This window comes from Myotis myotis, unplaced genomic scaffold, assembly GCF_014108235.1.
Source record: "Myotis myotis isolate mMyoMyo1 unplaced genomic scaffold, mMyoMyo1.p scaffold_m19_p_1, whole genome shotgun sequence".
Classification (NCBI taxonomy): Eukaryota; Metazoa; Chordata; class Mammalia; order Chiroptera; family Vespertilionidae; genus Myotis; species Myotis myotis.
The window spans coordinates 120,596,177-120,614,659 of NW_023416313.1; the positions used below are offsets into that span (position 1 = coordinate 120,596,177).

General features: G+C 40.8%; 1 protein-coding gene across 8 annotated transcripts in view; it reads right to left on the reverse strand.

Annotated features, from left to right (window-relative positions):
- Positions 1–18,483, reverse strand: part of CCNY (cyclin Y) — a 194,170-nt gene that overhangs the window by 85,331 nt on the left and 90,356 nt on the right. The window contains exons 1-2 of one of the 8 annotated variants that reach the window (XM_036350149.1): positions 4,648–4,740; positions 4,299–4,546 (exon numbers count right to left, since the gene is read on the reverse strand). The exons of 5 other annotated variants lie outside the window; for them this stretch is intronic. In XM_036350149.1, the coding sequence (XP_036206042.1) occupies positions 4,299–4,356 (58 nt within the window). In that variant the 5' untranslated portion in view covers positions 4,357–4,546; positions 4,648–4,740. Of the gene's footprint in view, positions 1–4,298; positions 4,547–4,647; positions 4,743–9,525; positions 9,579–18,483 lie in introns of those variants that run through there. 2 more of the 8 variants (XM_036350169.1, XM_036350122.1) reach the window with 2 other exon arrangements.

Genomic DNA, 18,483 nt, shown 5'->3' on the forward strand with positions numbered 1-18,483 from the left:
ATCAGCAAGTTACTGTATTGCTCACTCCATAGCTCAGCATGGAAAAGCCCTCAGTGACGGAGAATTTATTAAGGAAACATTTCTAAGATGTGCACCAGCTCTATTTCACTATATGAAAAATAAAGATGATATTATTAAAAGAATTTCTGAGTTACCACTCAGTAGAAATACTATCAAAGACAGAATAATAGATCTTAACAAAAACGTACAACATCAATTAAAAAAAGACTGAAATGGTTGTAAATATTTTTTGATTTCTCTTGATGAAACTATTGATGTCACATCAAATGTTCGGTTGGCCATTATTGCTAGATATTCTGATGGTCTCACAATGAGAGAAGAGTTGATAAAGTTAGAATCAGTACCAATAAGTACATCAGGAAATGAAATATGTAAGGTTGTTATAAAAACATTCAGTGACCTAAACATTGATATCTCTAAGGTTGTGTCAGTCATGACAGTTGGGGCACCAAATATGGTGGGAAAAAATGTGGGATTCCTGAAATTGTTTATGGAAGCTATTAGACATCCACTTGTACCTTTTCATTGCATTATCCATCAGGAGGTGTTGTGTGCCAAATCGGGATTCCCAGAATTGAATGATTTAATGTCAGTTGTAACAAAAATTGTGAATTTTATAGCTTCTCGACCCCTTCACAAGCGAGAATTTTCTGCACTTTTACAGGAAGTTGATTCAACCTACAGTGGACTACTGATGTTCAATAATGTGAGATGGCTGAGTCGAGGTAAAGTACTTGAGCAATTTGTGGAGTGCTTTGAAGAAATTATGGTATTTATTGAGAATAAGGATCTGGCAAACTTTCCTCAGATCAATGATCATAAGTGGTCAGCAATTTGATGTTTTTTACAGATCTCTCTGTTCATATGAATGAACTGAACTTAAAATTACAAGGTTCTGGCAAAAGTATTGACGTTATGTTTGGATACATCAAATCTTTTGAAAGTAAACTTAAAATTTTCAAGCGAGATATTGAAACTAAAACTTATAAGTATTTTCCTCGGATAAAAAAGTATCTTGAGAAGGCCACTACAATGAGTGTAATGGAGTCCATACTTATGTACCAGAATATAGTAAACTCATTATTTGAACAGTTCAGCGAAAGATTCGACCCACTTAGAAGCCTAGAACAGACCATTAAAATAATTAAGTATCCGGATGTAGTTGTTTACAGTACTTTGGAATTAAAGGATTTCCAATGGATGCAAATTGACCTTGCAGATTTTCAAGGTAGCATTTGGACTCATGTGTTTGTCGACTTAAGGTTGAAACTTGAAAATCTGGAACGAAATCGTTTAAATAATGAAGAAGAGTGCAACTATGAACAAGAAGTTTTGAGTGCTTGGAACAGAGTACCTGACACTTTTAGCGACATAAAAAATCTAGCGATGGCTTTGCTAACAATTTTTTCATCAACATATTTTTGTGAGACTTTGTTCTCAGCATTAAATAATATTAAAAGGAACAAAAGAAACTGGTTAACAGATGAAGTTAGTGGCGCTTGCTTGGCCTTGAAGTGCACCAAGTATGAACCTGCAATCAAAGAATTAGCAGACAAACTTCAACACCAAAAAAGTCACTAATTTCTAGTTTTTGTACCATTTGATTATCATTGTTTTTATTATTATTTTTTCCTAAATGTACATTGTTTTCCTGTTTTTGTTCATTTTATACATTTTTTGGTTGATTTTTCTTTGTTAAATGGCATTTAAATGTATAAAATAAATACCAAAAATATAAATCTTTTTTATACTATAGTTGCAAATATAAAAAAAATTATGAATATTTCTATATGTTACACGGCACCAGAGTTAAGGTAGGGCTTTTCAAAATTTTGACACGCCGAGATCAAAAGGTTCGCCATCACTGCTATACAGTGTATCAGTTGGTAAATCTCATTTCTCTAAGACTTTTGACTTTTATGCTTTTATTGGCTTCTTGCCAGTTTCAAGTCTCCATAGTTGAGTTTAAAAGAAAGCAAAAATTCATGAAAAATCATTATGACTAGATTAGTTATGAAATTATAGACACTCCAGGAAGCAGTAAAGTTTCTTACCATCCTTGTTCATCCTACATGGCCCTGACCATATGACCTGGATCCAAAAGGACACCTATTACTAGCTGGACTAATTCTGTCTCCTGGGAATCTAGAGATCCTGTTCATCACCACTAGAACCTTACCTGAAAGTACAGGGTTGGGTGGGGTACATCTCCTGCTATGCAGAAACACAGCAGGTCTGACTGTCTTCTGTGAAAAGGTCTGCTTGCAAAGTTGGTATCTGGGAACATGGATTTGGAGAGGGTTCCCACCATTCCCTAACTGGTAAGAGTGGCTCACTGTGCAAAACTGCACAAACAATATAGTTTATGCTGAACACCTGCTTTCCTCCTGAGAGTTTAGAATTTTAAAATGTACCAGGCAGTGGATGCTTACCTAACCAGTACTCAATAAGAATCCTAGGCACTAGGTCTCTAAGGAGCTTCGTTGGCTAACAATATGTCACAAGTTATTACTGAGGGAATGCGGTGCATCCTGTGTGACTCTACCTGGAAAGGACTGTTGTAAGCCTGTATCTGACTTCCTCTGGACCTCAACCATACCCCTTTGCTTATGCTGTTTCTGCTTCTCATACTTGCTTTTGTAGTTAAGTCACAGCTATGAATATACCAATAACTATATTATGAGTGCCATGATTCTCCTACCAGATCATTGAAACTGTGGATGGTTTTGAGGTCCTCCAACACAGCTGGAATGGAGGGCAGAGGGATAATGTTGAGAAGATAAGTACTTAGTTCCCAATGGCTTTTAGTTTCTAGTTCCAATGACTCATAAGTTTTCTGAGATACCCTTACAATTAATTATTCCTTTTCCCTTAAACTAGCTGGAGCAGGACTAAGACATTACCATGGGGAGAAAAGTAATAAAGTAAGTGTAATCTCTTACCTTGGTATCACCAAGAAAGACAAATAAAATTACCCAATTATAAACCTATTTTTAAAATAAATTCGAAACCACTAAGGCCATTAATCAGCTCTGAAATTCAAAGTGCTTTAGCCATTTTGTTTTATATAATGTACTAGAGACCAGGAGCATGAAATTTGTGCACTTGGGAGGGGGGGCATCCCTCAGCCCAGCCTGATCCCTCTCACAGTCCGGGAGCCCTCAGGGGATGTCCGACTGACAGCTTAGACCTGCTCCCCAGGGAATTAGCCTAAACCAGTGACGGCAAACCTTTTGAGCTCGGCCTGTCAGCATTTTGAAAAACCCTAACTTAACTCTGGTGCCGTATCACATACAGAAATTTTTTTTGATATTTGCAACCATAGTAAAACAAAGACTTATATTTTTGATATTTATTTTATATATTTAAATGCCATTTAAAAAAGAAAAATCAACAACAAAAAAATGAGTTCGTGTGTCACCTCTGACACGTGTGTCATAGGTTCACCATCACTGGCCTAAACTGTCAGTCAGATATCCTTAGCGCTGCCGTGAGGCAGGAGAGGCTCCCACCGCCACTGCACTTGCCAGCCAGAAGCCCAGCTTCTGGCTGAGTGACGCTCCCCCTATGGAGTGCACTGACCACCAGGGGGCAGCTCCTGCATTGTGTGTCTGCCTCGGGTGGTCAGTGAGCATTACAGCAACTGGTCATTCCACCATTCTGTAGATTTGCATATCAGTCTTTTATTATATAGGATAAGTAATATGTCAATTCATTTATGATATTGGCTTTAATCATTTTTAAACCTAAATATGTTCGGTTACTAACAACATGCCAATAAATAAAAATCTCTGGTCTTCTCAGCATTCCTACATAATTGAGAGCGCTAATGGTCATTTTGCTTTCCTGGAAAAAGAGACAATAAATTTATACGGATCATAAATCTCTTTCCTAGAAGAATAATAGCTGTCTCCTTTAATCCCACCTACAATGGTTTGTTAAGAGAATTTTTACTTAGCTAATGCAACAGTCCATTAATGACTTAAACAGAAATGTACTAGAGGTTTTAAAAATAAGCCATCTAAAATCAGCAAAAACACTACTGTTGGCATTAAAGTCTTTTTCACATAATTTAGGGAGTGAGGAGAGGAGTAAAGGGCAGTGTTTGCAGTGAGGAATAAACCAACTTCACTTAGGTTGCCTAGGACACTCTCATTCTTAAAAATACAACTTTCTGAAAAAACCTAATGTCTAATTATTGAGGATTTGTTAACTATCTAAATGCAATTTCAGCTAATCTCTTTTACAGAGAGATTTAATCTCATTTAAAAAATTACCTTGGCTTCCCATTCCAGTTCTAAAACAGGCTTTCCAATGACAAGTTTCAGCCACCATTAGGATGTCAGGACTAAAGAGGTCCTAAAATGTAATCCAACCTCTTCCATTTGAAAATGAGGAAGCTGTCCATGTAGGCCCAAACAGGGAGTGACGAGAAGGAAAAGACAGGAGACCGTGTGCTGGGCTCCTCAGCGTCATTCCTTTGTGCCACCCTTCCTCTAAGAGCAGTGGCACTGGTGCCTGGAATCTGCATGAAACGAGTTCCCAGAGATCCAAGTCAGGGAAGAAGTCAATCCAACTGAGCAAATGAGAATCTACACTCCAGTTACTCTTACTGATTGCACTTACCAAAGGCACTGTGTTTAGAGCTTCGAGAGATGACACAGTCGGCCTTCCTTACAATCTTAGGAGGAGGCATTAACTCCTTTTTAACGATGAAAAACCTACGGTTCAGGAAGACCATCTGGATCAGATGCACACGGTCATACAGACATTAATAGATCTAAGCTTGCAGCTCCAGCAGGTTGATTCCAGAAGGCTGTGCTTTAAATCATCTCTAACTTCAAGAAATCATTCCAAAGTGTTAACTGTTCTTACATGGTGAATGGTTCAGTTTATCAATGAAATTCGGCTGTCTCCCCAGATGTTGTGGGGCAGCTGACCAAAAACATCCACCATGAAGGTAGGCCATAAACATAAGAAGCTGTGGAAAGCACAGAAAGTGTTAGCCAGTGCTAAGTGACGGGGACGGAAGGTCCTCATAGTTCAAAAAGGAGAGTTGAAAAGTCAATTATTGAAAATAAGAGTTTATCACTACCATCTAACAGGACAGAGGGTGCTAACAGTAGAACACAGCTATGGTGGAGTGGACATCAAACTCCACCCCAGCTAGAGTGAATAACCACCCAGAGCTTTTGCTCTGGGTCTCTGCTTACTAAGCAATTTTCTAACAAATGAATTTGAGAAGCATAGATCCAGAGAGAGGATACAGTAAAAGGGGTATTGAGAAAAACTGACATTCTGGGTCTAATTTGATTTTAGCTGATTTTGTACTGTTCAAGCAGTTTTCTCCAGATTGGAAGGCCCAAGAGATCAGACACTGAAGCAGAATGATGCTGCCAAGAAATGCAGGCCACAAAGTGCCTCCACCCAAGGCCTCCTTAATCTATTTAACTTACAGGGTCCCTGCATCCACCCCCACCTCGTGCATCTTAAGAGATGAATGGAGAGATAGGAATGCAGTCCTGAGGGTAGTATGGTCATGTCAAGTTCAGACCTGGAAGAGGGACAGCCTGGGCATAAAAATCTTACATTCTCCTACTTCCAAATAATGGATGTCTTTTAAAAATGAATTTAAGGAAGGTGGAAGAAAGTGATGTTGTAGCATAAAACAGAAGAACACTTAGGCAGGGAGACTGTAACAGTGCCATGGCATGTCTGCCGAGGATGGATCATGACTCCCTGCCTTCATTCTCTCATTATTTCATTCATTCAATCCTCTTTCAAGGTTCTTCTATGTAGTAGCCTCTGAGCTTGATATGGAGAATGAAAATAGAGGAAGACAGTCCCTATACTAAAGCAACATGGAATTTAGCAAATAAATAAAACTGACTATCCCTTTATTTACAAATCATAAAAAATCACCTCCACTTAAGAGGAATATACAAATTACATCACATTTAATGCCATGATCTTATGGTATACTTTCATTCTATTTACCATTTAAAAAAGAATAAAAGTGCTGCCAATGAACTATAAACAAGCCATCACTTGTCCTGACTTGAGATGTTATAGTTGAGAAAACATGTCTATGGGAATGGACAAAAAGTGGGGAAGTCAGGAAACACCCCCTAAAGAGACTGACTTTGGGCTGGCATGGTATTGTGGACAGAGGATGCCAAGTCAGCTGCAGTGTCACAAAGCAGAGGGATCAGAGCAGCACAGTACTGGAGAACGCACAGTAAGAGGTAAAGGACTGGCAGGAAAGGCAGAAAAGGCAGAAGAAAAAAGGCTGCATGTGTCAGTTCCCTGTGGGTGTCCAAGAACCGATGAAGGGCTGTTTGAGCAGGGAGGGGTCCAAATGGACCTGCTTTTCAGAATGCTCATTTTTGCAGCCACATGTAGGAAAGGTGAGAGAGGAAATGGAGGCGGAAAGGCTGGGAAAGGGCTGCGGTCATAGATCAAGGGAGGGAGAGGTGCTGAAGGAGGAAGGAATACTAGGCATTTAGGAGACACTTACCACACGATTCCTAGGTTGCTAGCTGGGGACCCAGATTGACAGAGGGTTTATCCTTCACAAAATAGGTGATGAGGAGAGGAGGCAGGCAGGAAAGGAAAGATGGTGACTTTTGATTTGGACGTAACAATACTGAGGGGTCTTGTGGGATTGCTAGGTGGGGTGTGTACCAGGCAGAGGGAAATATGCTGGGGAACACATGCTTATAGTGCCAAAATGGGGGTGACATCCCCTTGTCAAAGGTCTGGGTGACCCAAGTACCTATCTCACAGGTAAAAAGAGCAGACACTGAGCACGTATTGTGTGCACAAGATGATCCTATTGCCTCGGGTCAACACCCTTCTGATATCATAGGTATGATTATTGTCAATTTACAGGAAATTACAGTGGGGCCTTGACTTAGGAGTTTAATTCATTCCCAAGACCGAGATCGTTAAGGAGCTCATTATCTCAAATTACTCTGTCAACTCAATGCAAAAAATCTGCCGAGAGACAGCCGGTATCTCAAAAAACTCGTTAGTCGGGACACTCCTAAATCAAGGCCCCACTGTATAACACAGGAGATTACCTGACTATAAACCTAACTAAGGGCAGACAAGGGCCTAAGCCCAGTCTCAGAGCCCTGATTGCAAACTGGAGACAAAGGATGATCTCCTGCAGCTAGGACTGACCACAGGATAGCATCGTTAGTCAACCCATATTTATGCACTGACCTGTCACTATTCCACCTCTGATACTTCTTGAGCATCTACCCCCCAGACTAGAGAGAAAAGATAAGGTAAGACAATACTCGCTTAATTCTTTTCTGAAATGATCTGATCAAAGAATAACTCTATTCTTCGATCAGATCAAAGGTCTGGACTACAGCAAAGGTCTTGAAAGCAGATGTTCAAGGAAGTTGTGACGATGGCCGAGTTGTGAGCAGGAGTTCCCTGCCTGCCTCCTCCTTAACAAGGACCTTTCTCCCATTTCACAGAAAACGCATGCCAACCCACCCTGGAAATTTGCCCACAAAGAGCTCATCCAGGGCACCAGATAAGGGCACAAGCAGACACTAGGGCAGTAATGGCGAACCTATGACACGCGTGTCAGAGGTGACACGCGAACTCATTTTTTAAAATTTTTCCTTGTTAAATGGCATTTAAATATATAAAATAAATATCAAAAATATAAGTCTTTGTTTTACTATGGTTGCAAATATCAAAAAATTTCTATATGTGACACGGCACCAGAGTTAAGTTAGGGTTTTTCAAAATGCTGACAGGCCGAGCTCAAAAGGTTCGCCATCACTTCACTAGGGTGAGGCAGCTCTCTTTATTCCAACACAGCCTGGAGTCTGCCCTGTCCTGGGGACAGTCCTACTGGAGGGTTGGGGATGACTTGTGGCTCTGCATCTGCAGTTGTCACACAGTGGTGACAAATTCCATTAGGGCTATGACTCCTATGATTAGACTCTCTTCAAAGACACAGATTCCAAGGGAGAAGCAGGGGAACAGAGCATGGAGAGCACAGGCAAAGCCAGAAAGCACAGAAGACTGGTGGCCACTTACCAGAATGGTGTTCACAGGTATGTGTGTTAACATGTTACATGAATTGAAAAAGATGAAATTACACCTTATCTGACAAAAATAAGTCTGATTTGATTGACTAGTTTGACAATGATGCCTAGTTTTGCTAACAAGGTCCGATTAAGGACATGCAACATTTTGACAAAAACATATTTAAATCAAAAGAAAAGCTAAAAATCTTAGTTCAGAAGAAAAGCATAGGTGGGGATCCTTCATTCAACATATACTATTTGAGTTCCTTCTATGGTTAGTCACTGTACATGACATAAAGATGTAAATGCAGGAAAGACATGCAATGAATCTGACAGTACGATGAAGACCATGACTTCCACAGAGGGGTATGCAGACTGCAACTGGGTCACAGCAATCAGGGAAGGTGTTCTGAAATGAATCACAGCTCCTCTGTGAATAAGTTAAATCAGGTGCCACCAAATGAAAAAAGTAGCAGATGTAATTAAACATTATTTGTGTGTCTGGTAGAGTCTTTTTGGTTTATTTCCTAGAACCTGCAAAAGTGAGAAGCTGCTATAACTGGATGAGAAACTCTTTAGAAATCAAATGGATCCAAATTTGTTACTGTCAACACAACTGAAGGAGAAAAAGATGGAAATACCTGGTTTTAAGAATTACTTTAGATGACAAATCCACTGAGATTTTTTGACATGTAAATCAGATGGAAAAGAAAGAATTCAGTGATATTACTATACCAAAATAGTAATATTCTTCTGTTTCCTTCTATTTCTGGATAGAAACAAAGTTCCTCAGCACTTATATGTACAAAAACAAAGAATCTGATGATGACCAGTGCCTCATTCAAGTAATATGTAATATTCATCCATAGAAGCATCTAAGTATGAAATGTTTTTCTAAAATTCATTTCATGATTCCATTTAATTATTCGTTCAAGTTTTGTCTGTGTTGTTTTGATCAATTGAGAGTTAATGATAATAATGATACCTCAGTCTAGCACTTATTTTTAACATTTAAAGACATGAAAAATAAAAAGAGTTGATCTGTATTTTCATAGAAGTATGACAGTGTGACTAAGGATATCAAGAAATCAAAATATATTATTACATCATGATAAAATTCTTTGGAGAAAATGGCATGGAAATACAAGTTCAAGATGAAAAATTAATTATGCAATGTCCAACTCCATCAAAAGATTATTAGACTCTATAAATGAATTTGGCAATGTAGCGGGATACAAAATTAACGCCAAGAAATCTATGGCATTTTTATACACCAATAGTGAACTTACAGAAAGAGAAATTAAAAAAACAATCCCATTTACCCTTGCACCTGAAAAATTAAGATACCTAGGAATAAACTTAACTAAGGAGATAAAAGACTTGTACTCAGAAAACTACAGGACACTGAAAAAAGAGATAGAAGAAGACATAAACAGATGGAAGAACATACCGTGTTCATGGATTGGTAGAATCAACATCATTAAAATGTCCACACTACCGAAAGCAATCAATAGATTCAATGTACTCCCCATTAAAATACCAACAGCATATTTCACAGACCTAGAATGAACTCTCCAAAAATTCATCTGGAATAAAAAAAGACCCCAAATAGCTGTAGCAATCCTAAGAAAGAAGAACAAAGTAGGAGGGATCTCAATATCATATATCAAGCTGCATTACCAAGCCCCTGTTCTCAAAACTGCTTGGTACTGGCAAATATAGACCAATGACATAGGATAGAAAACTCAGAAATTGACCCAAACCATTATACTCAATTAATATTTGACAAAGGAGGCAATAGCATACAATGGATTCAAGGCAGTCTCTTCAATAAATGGTTTTGGGAAAACTGGACAGATATATGCAAAAAAATGAAACTAGACTACCAACTTACACCATACCAAAAATAAACTCAAAATGGATAAAGGACTTAAATGTAAGATAGGAAACCATAAAAATCTTAGATGAATCCAGAGGCAGCAAAATCTCAGACATGCCGAAGCAGTATCTTCACCAATACAGTTCCTAGGGCAATGGAAACCAGTGAGAAAATAAACAGATGGGACTACATCAAAATAAAAAACTTCTGCACAGCAATAGAAACCATCAACAAAACAACAAGAAAGCCTACTTATTTGAGAGAACATATTTGCCAATGTTATCTCCGATAAGGGTTTAATCTCCAACATTTATAGGGAACTCATACAACTTAACCAAAGGAAGATAAACAACCCAATCAAAAAATGGGCAAAGGACCTAAATAGATACTCTTCAAAAGAAGACACACAGAAGGCCAAGAGACATATGAAAACATACTCAAAGTCACTAATCATCTGAGAGATGCAAATCAAAACAACAATGAGGTACCATCTCATACCTGTCAGATAGCTATCATCAACAAATCAACAAATGACAAGTGCTGGAGAGGATGCAGAGAAAAAGGAATCCTTGAGCACTGCTGGTGGGAATGCAGACTGGTGCAGCCACTGTGGAGAACAATATGGAGTTTGCTCAAAAAACTAAATAAGGAACTCCCATTTGGCGCAGTGATCCCACTTCTAGCAATATATCCCAAGCAACTAGAAACACCAATCAGAAAGGATATATGCACACCTATGTTCACAGCAGTACAATCTACCATACCTAAGATTTGGAAACAGCCTAAATGCCCATCAGCAAATGGGTGGATTAAAAAACTGTGGTACATCTACACAATGGAATATTATGTTGCTATAAAAAGGAAGGAACTCTTAACATTTTCAACACCATGAATGGGCCTGGAGAGCATTATGCTAAGTGAAATAAGTCAGTCAGAGAAAGATAATTATCACATGATCTCACTCAATTGTGGAATATAATGAACAACATAAACTGATGAACAAAAACAGATCCAGAGACAGAGAAGCATCAATTAGATGCTCAAACCTCAGAGGGAAGGTAGGGAAGGGTGGGGGTAAGCGGGAGAGGTCAGCCAAAGGACTTGTATGCATGCATATAAGCATAACCAATGGACACAGATACCAGAGGGGTGAGGGCATGAGTAGGGGGATGGAGGGGACCATGGGGAGATAAGGACACATATGTAATACCTTAATCAATAAAGAAAATTTAATAAAGGTCATTTGAAATTTTAAAAAAAGAAAAGTGTGCATACATTGACTAGAGGCCTGGTGCATGAATTCATGCATGGGGAGGGTGGGGGTGGATATACAGTGGGAGGTTCGCCGGCAGGCCCCGATCTAGTTGTGTAGATGTGCTGAGGTAGCAGCAAGTAAAGACCATACACAGAGTGCCCCAAAATGGCGTGAACAGCAGCTACATTCTGAGGTGGAAATACAGCTCTACTTCACTGCCCACTCTCGGGCTGCCTCACTCTCCTTGGGGAGGAGTTGCTGACAGACAGGTTGTCTCTCCTACCTCAGCTGAACATTTTCCCAGGGCTCTGCTCCCAAGCATGATAGGTAGCTGACTTCAGCCAATGGTGGCACACCGCCATAGGAGCACTAGCCAATCAGTGGTTGGGAGCCCCGAAAGGTGCGGGGTGACTGAGAAGTGGCTGATGGGGGCAGAAGGGCGAGTGGTCGGCACAGTGCAGTGGCAGAAGTAAGATGGCGGTGGTGCTTACTTTACATTGTTGCAGTTAGGCTGATGCCTTGCCCCTGCTGCCCCTCTGAGCTGCTACTCTGTCTCAATCAGCATCAGGGTCGCTCTCCTCCTACTGGCTTCCCAGGCACATATTCTCCGAGCCCGGACCCTTAGTTGGGGGGAGGTCCGACTGGCCAAGAGGAGGGAGGTTGTCCCGCGTGGGAGGTTGGCTGTGGGAGTGCACTGACCACCAGGGGCAGCTCCAACATTGAGCGTCTGGCCCCTGGTAGTCAGTGTGCATCATAGCGACTTGTTGACTGATTGTTCCGTCGTAACAGTTGCTTAGACTTTATATATATAGATTGATGGTAAATTATCAAATCACTGATATTGATTTTATTTGCAACATTTTTTAAAAGATGGGTAGTTTTATTGTTAACTTTATTTTTATTGTTGACACTATTACATGTCTTCCCCCGCCCCCCCCCTTTACTCACCTCCACCAGCTCCCAAATCCTCTTCCCACTGGCAATCACCTCACTGCTGTTGGGGTCTGGATTATTCATATATGTTCTTTGGCTAGTCTATTCACCTTCTTTCATCCAGTTCATCCAGCCCCTCCCATCTGACAGCTATCAGCCTGATGTCTCTGGTTCTATTTTGTTTATCAGTTTATTTTGTTCATTAGAACCCACATATAAATGAGGTCATATTGTATTTGTCTTTCTCTGACTTACTTTACTTAGCATAATAATCTCCAGGTCTATCCATGCTATGACAAAAGGTAGAAGTTGCCCTTTACAGCTGTGTAGTATTACACTGTGTAAATGTACCACATCTTTTTTAACCACTTAGCTACTGATGAGCGCTTGGGCTGCTTCCAGATCTTGGCTATTGCAAATTGTGTTGCTATGAACATAGGGGTGCATATATTCTTTCTCATTGCTGTTTTGGGATTCTTAGGATATATTCCCAAAAGTGGGATTGTTGGATCAAAAGGCAGCTCCATTTTCAGTTTTTTGAGGAAACTCCATACTGTTTTCCACAGTGGTTGCGCCATTTGCATTAAACCAACAATGCATAACGGTTCCTTCCTTATCCCCACATCCTCACCAGCACTTGCTGATTTACTGATGGTAAATTCTGGCAGGTGTGAGGTGATAGCTCGTTGTGGTTTTAATTCTTTCATTTTATTTTTATGTTTAGTGATGTAGAGCATCCTTTTATGTCTATTGGCCATCTGTAGGTCCTCTTTGGAGGTGTCTATTCAGGTCCTGTGCCATTTTTTAATTGGATTGTTTGTCATGCTGGCTTTGAGTTGTATGAGCTCTTTACATATTTTGGAAAATAACCCCTTATCAGATTGGTGAATATGTTCTCCCATACAGTGGGTTCCCTTCTCATTTTGTTGATGGTTTCTGTTGCTGTGCAGTTTGATGCAGTTCCAATTGTTTACTTATTTCCTTTGTTTCTCTTACCCTAGGCAGTATATCAGCAAAAATGCTGTTATAAGATGTCTGAGATTTTACTGCCTGTGTTTTCTTCTATGATTTTTATGGTTTCATGACTTACAATTAAGTCTTTTATCCATTTGGAGCTAGTACCTGTGTATGGTGTCAGTTGGTGGTCTAGTTTCATTTTTTGCACGTACTTGTCCAATTTTCCCAATACCATTTATTGGAGAGACTGTCTTTACTCCATTGTATGTTCTTGCCTCCATTGTCAAAAATTAATTGACAATAAAGACATGGGTTGATATTCGGGCACTCTGTTCTCTTCCATTGACCCATCTTCCTGTTCTTGTGCCAGTACCAGGCTGCTATGGTTACAATGGCCTTGTAGTATAGTTTGATATCAGGTATTGTGATACCTTCAACTTTGTTCTTTGTTCTCAAGATTGCTGAGGCTATTCGAGATCTTTTGGAGTTCCATATAAATTTTTGGAATATTTGTTCTAGATCTGTGAAATATGCCATTGGTATTTTAATGGGGAATTGCACTGAATCTATAGACTGCTTTGGGTAGTGTGGACATTTTAATGATGTTAATTCTACCAATTCAGGAATACGGTATATTCTTCCACTTGTTTATATCTTCCTCTATCTCTTTTTTTCAACACCCTGTTGTATTCTGAGTACAGGTCTTTTATCTTCTTAGTTAAGTTTATTCCTAGGTATCTTAATTTCTTTGTTGCAATGGTAAATGGGATTGTTTTCTTAGTTTTTCTGAGAGTTAATTATTGGTGTATAAAAATGCTATTGCCCTAGCTGGCTTGGCTCAGTGGATAGAGCACTGGCCCTCAGACTGAAGGGTCCCAGGTTCAATTCAGGTCAAGGGCATGTACCTTGGTTGCAGGCTCATCCTTGGCTCCCATCGGGGAGTGTGCAGGAGGCAACCAAATGATGTGTCTCTCTCATAGCGATGTTTCTCTCTGTCTCCCCCACTCCCTTGCACTCTCTCGAAAAATCAATGGGAAAGAAAATATCCTCAGGTGAGGAATAACAAGACACACACAAAAAGACATTTATTTCTGGGTGTTAATTTTGTATCATGCTATGTTGCTGAATTCATTTATTAAATTTAGCAGTTTTTTTGTGGAGTCTTTAGGGCTTTCTATGTACAATATCATGTCATCTGTGAATAATGACAGTTTTACTTCTTCCTTTCCAATTTGGATGCTATTTATTTTTTCTTCTTGTCTGATCGCTGTGGCTAGGACTTCCAGTACTATGCTATGTTGAGTAAGAGCAGTGAATGTAGACATCTCTGTCTTGTTCCTGTCCTTTGAAAAATGATTTTAGTTTTTGCCCATTGAGTATGATATTGGCTATAGGTTTTTCTTATATGCTTCCCTTTATTATGTTGACATATGATCCTTCTATTCCCACTTTGCGGAGAGTTTGTTAGTTTTTTTATCAAAAACTAGAGGCCCGGCGCACAAAAATTTGTGCACTTGGGGGGTCCCTCAGCCCTGCCTGTGCCCTCTCGCAGTCTGGGACCCCTAGGGGGATGACCACCTGCTGGCTTAGGCCTGCTCCCCAGGGGATAGGGCCTAAGCTGGATGTCAGACATCCCTCTGGCAGCCCAGCAGCCCTCGGGGGAGTCCACTTGCCAGTGGGGAGCAGGCCTAAGCTGCAGTCGGACATCCTTAGCGCTGCTGAGGAGACGGGAGAGGCTCCCACCACCACCACTCTGCTGGCAGCCCTCAGCCTGGCTTGTGGCTGAGCAGAGCTCCCCCTGTGGGAGCACACTGACCACCACGGGCAGCTCCTGCATTGAGCTTCTGGCCCCTGGTGGTCAGTGTGTGTCATAGTGACCAGTAATTCCAAGTCGTTCTGCTGTTAGGGTCAGTTTGCATATTACCCTTTTATTATATAGGATAGAGGCCTGGTACACAGGTGGGGGCTGGCTGGTTTGCCCTGAAGGGTGTCCCGGATCAGGGTGGGGGTCCCACTGGGGTGCCTGGCCAGTCTGGGTGAGGGGCTGAAGGCCGTTTTCAGGCTGGCCAAGCCCCCCCGGCGACAGAAGCTCCCAGCGTCTCCTTTTTTTCTTTTCTTTTTTTTTTAATCTGGGATTTATTTATTACCTTCTATAACTGAAACTTTGTAGCCTTGAAAGGAACTCAGAGCCGTCCAGGGCGGGCGGGAGGGAAGCTTGGCTTCCTCCATTGCTAGGGGCAACCCAGCCTCCTACTCGCTCCAGCTCCATGGCACGGCTGGCTGAAAGCAGGTATCTGGGGTTTATTTACCTTCTGTAATTGAAACTTTGTTGCTTTGAGTGGAGCTCAGAGCGGCCGCGGCATGCGGGAAGCTTGGCTTCCTCCATCATTGGGGGAACCAAGCCTCCTGCTTGCTCCAGCTCCATGGCTGCTGGCCGCCATCTTGGTTGGGTTGATTTGCATATAGTCGCTCTGATTGGCTGGTGGGCGTGGCTTAAGGTATAGCGAAGGTACAGTCGATTTGCATGTTTGTCTTTTATTACTGTAGATGGGTGTTTAGATTCTGTCAAATGGCTTTTCTGCATCTATTAATATGATCATGTAATTTTTGTCTTTCAATTTGTTTATATGATGAATCACATGTATTGATGTGTGAATATTGTGCCAGCTGGGTATCCCCAGAATAAATCTCACTTGGTCATGGTGTATGATTTTTTTAATATATTGCTAGATTTGATTTAATAATATTTTGTTGAGCATTTTAGCATCTATGTTCATCAGGAATATTGCCCTGCAATTTTCTTCCTTTGTAGTGTCTTTATCTGGTTTTGGGATTAGGATAATGCTGGACTCATAGAAATTGCTTGGAAGTGTTCCTTCCTCTTGAATTTTTTGGAATAGTTTGAGAAGAATAGGTGTTAGTTCTTTTGTGAATGTTTGGTAAAAGTCACCTGTGAAGCTATCCAGTCCAGGACTTTTGTTTGTTCAGAGTTTTTTTTTATTACTGCTTCAATTTCATAAGTTGTAAGAAGGGTAGTTTTATTTTAAAGTATCAATGTTTACAATATGCCAGGAATTATATCCTTCAATAGGATAAAAAAATTTTACAGATAGCATAAAAGTGTATGAGGGAGATCATACTTCTTCAAAATTCTTTTCCACGGTATGTAAGAAAAGGAAGGAAAGTATGAATATCACTGCTGTAGAAGCTTTGGGTTCTTGTGGATTCTTCAATAGCAAACTGCAAAAGTATTCCCTGTAGGGCCTGATAAACATGGGGGAGACTCACAGAGTGAATGACAGGAAATTAGAAAGAGACACATCCTGAGACAGGTGTAAAGGACAGTAAGAAAGCAAACTGGAGAAATGCAGAGAGGTGACAACAGGAAGGGTACCAAACACTCTGATGGACGAGATCCCCAAAAGGGCACAGGAAGCGGCTGCTGCTAAATGCCAGATAAAAGGAGTACAAAAAGGTCGGTCCTCTTATAATGCCCAAGCTCAATACTGCCCAGGAACAAAAGCATGACCCCAAACAAAGGAAGGCCACAAAGCATTCTTTTCAATTTCAGTATTTCTGAAAGAATGTACAAAGAAAACCATATCTCATATTTTAATTTTTTTATTTTAATGTTTCTTCTTGGCTTCAAGTCACTCAGGGAACAGCGGTTCTTATTCCTTTAATTATTGCAAGGAATTGTTGAGAAATAGAGCTACTGATTACAAAAGGTGCAAACACACAGAGACATCTTTATTTTTTCCAAACTCTTTTTAAAACAAAGAACCTCTAAAAACCTTATGAACTAAAATTTAAAAAGATGTAGTTTGGCTGCTTTCTCTGGATAGTTAAGAGTAAACTCTCATGTCTTTGAGTTAAAGTAGTACAGAAATGAAAAAGATACTCTCAGGACAGCAATTCTCCATAAGCCAAAATGATAGCATGAATAGAGAGCCAAGGCAGGCCAAGTGAACTAATTTCTCTCTCACCTGGCAGCTCCCTGCTCCATAAGGAACCCTTAATCCCTTCTTTGTTGAATGGTTTTCATATACAAAAATTCTGCATTGACATCCCATTTGTGTGAAGAAATAAATGACTGAGAGAGCAGTCAGTCTGGTTTTGGACAGAGCATACCTAACTTCAGCCAGCTGGGGGAAGGTTTTATTAGGCAAGCACTCCATTATCTTTCTGTTATGGTAAAGTTTACAGTCTCCTTTTGAATGGTGAGAAAGGTTCCAAGTCTAGCCTAATCTCTTTAATGTCACAGGAAAAGAAATCTAACAGGAAACTAATGACTTCATGAAGGTACCATCTAAATAATAATAATGAACAGTTGGTGAGTGAGGAGCTCCCAGACCTGGACTGGACTTGCAGCTAAACTGCAGAGCAATCAGCTTGAAAAACCAGCTGAAATGTAGCTGATATGAAATTTTATAAACAGCACAGAGGAAGATAAGAGGAGACATGGAGAGGGTGAGCCCCTTTATGCAGGTACGGCTGGGTAGCTGGAGGAATGTTGCAGCAGTGAAGCTCGTCCCTGGGAGGTGGGGTCTCCCCATCCTGCTGTATTTCAAGGCAAAGGGGAAGGGCACTGGGCTGGAAATTTGGGCCCACCCTGCTCGGTTTGATGGTTTGACCCTGCGGGGGTAGTTGGACATTTGGCCCCTTTGGAGACCGGATGGAGCTAGGAGTTTCAGCCCCACCCTGCTATATCTGGAGAGATTGGACTGCCAAGCAGGGCTAATTTCTTAATACCATCCTGCTTGGTTAGGGGGTGCCAGGAAGCCACACAAGGTGGTTTTTATGACTGTGTCTCCTGGGCAGGCTTCTGTCTGGGAGTCAGACAAGTGTGTGTGCCAGGCTCTGTGGCTGCATTACAGGGAAGGTTTCAGATCCCCAGCAAATTCAGCTGGTGCAGCAGCCCCAGGAAGCAGAGGAAATGCCCGCCCTCCCTCTACAGGTTAACTGCACCACCCACAACGGGAGATTTTCTGAATCGCCCCTGGCAGGTCCCTAATACTCCTGCTAAGTACAATTCCGAGAAAGAAGGGAGAGCAGCCTAGAGCAGGGACATTCGAAGTGCAAGACACAAGACAGACCTCTGGGCTTCAAAGGCCCCACCCTCTGGACTAGGAGGAGCTCTTCCATGCAGAACTTCACACAGGTTTCCAAGGGCCAGGCAGGGTCAGTCTCTGATAATGCTTGTATCAAAGAATCTTCAGAAAGGACCAAACTGGTACACTAAATGACTAGCTCCAGCCAACATTGGAGCAGGATCCAATAAGCTTTATTTTACAAACAGCATATCCAAAGGGTGATCGCAGAGGGCATAAAAATATGCTGAGGTGAACACTACTTATTTCTTTTTTAATCTTCTCTTTTTCATC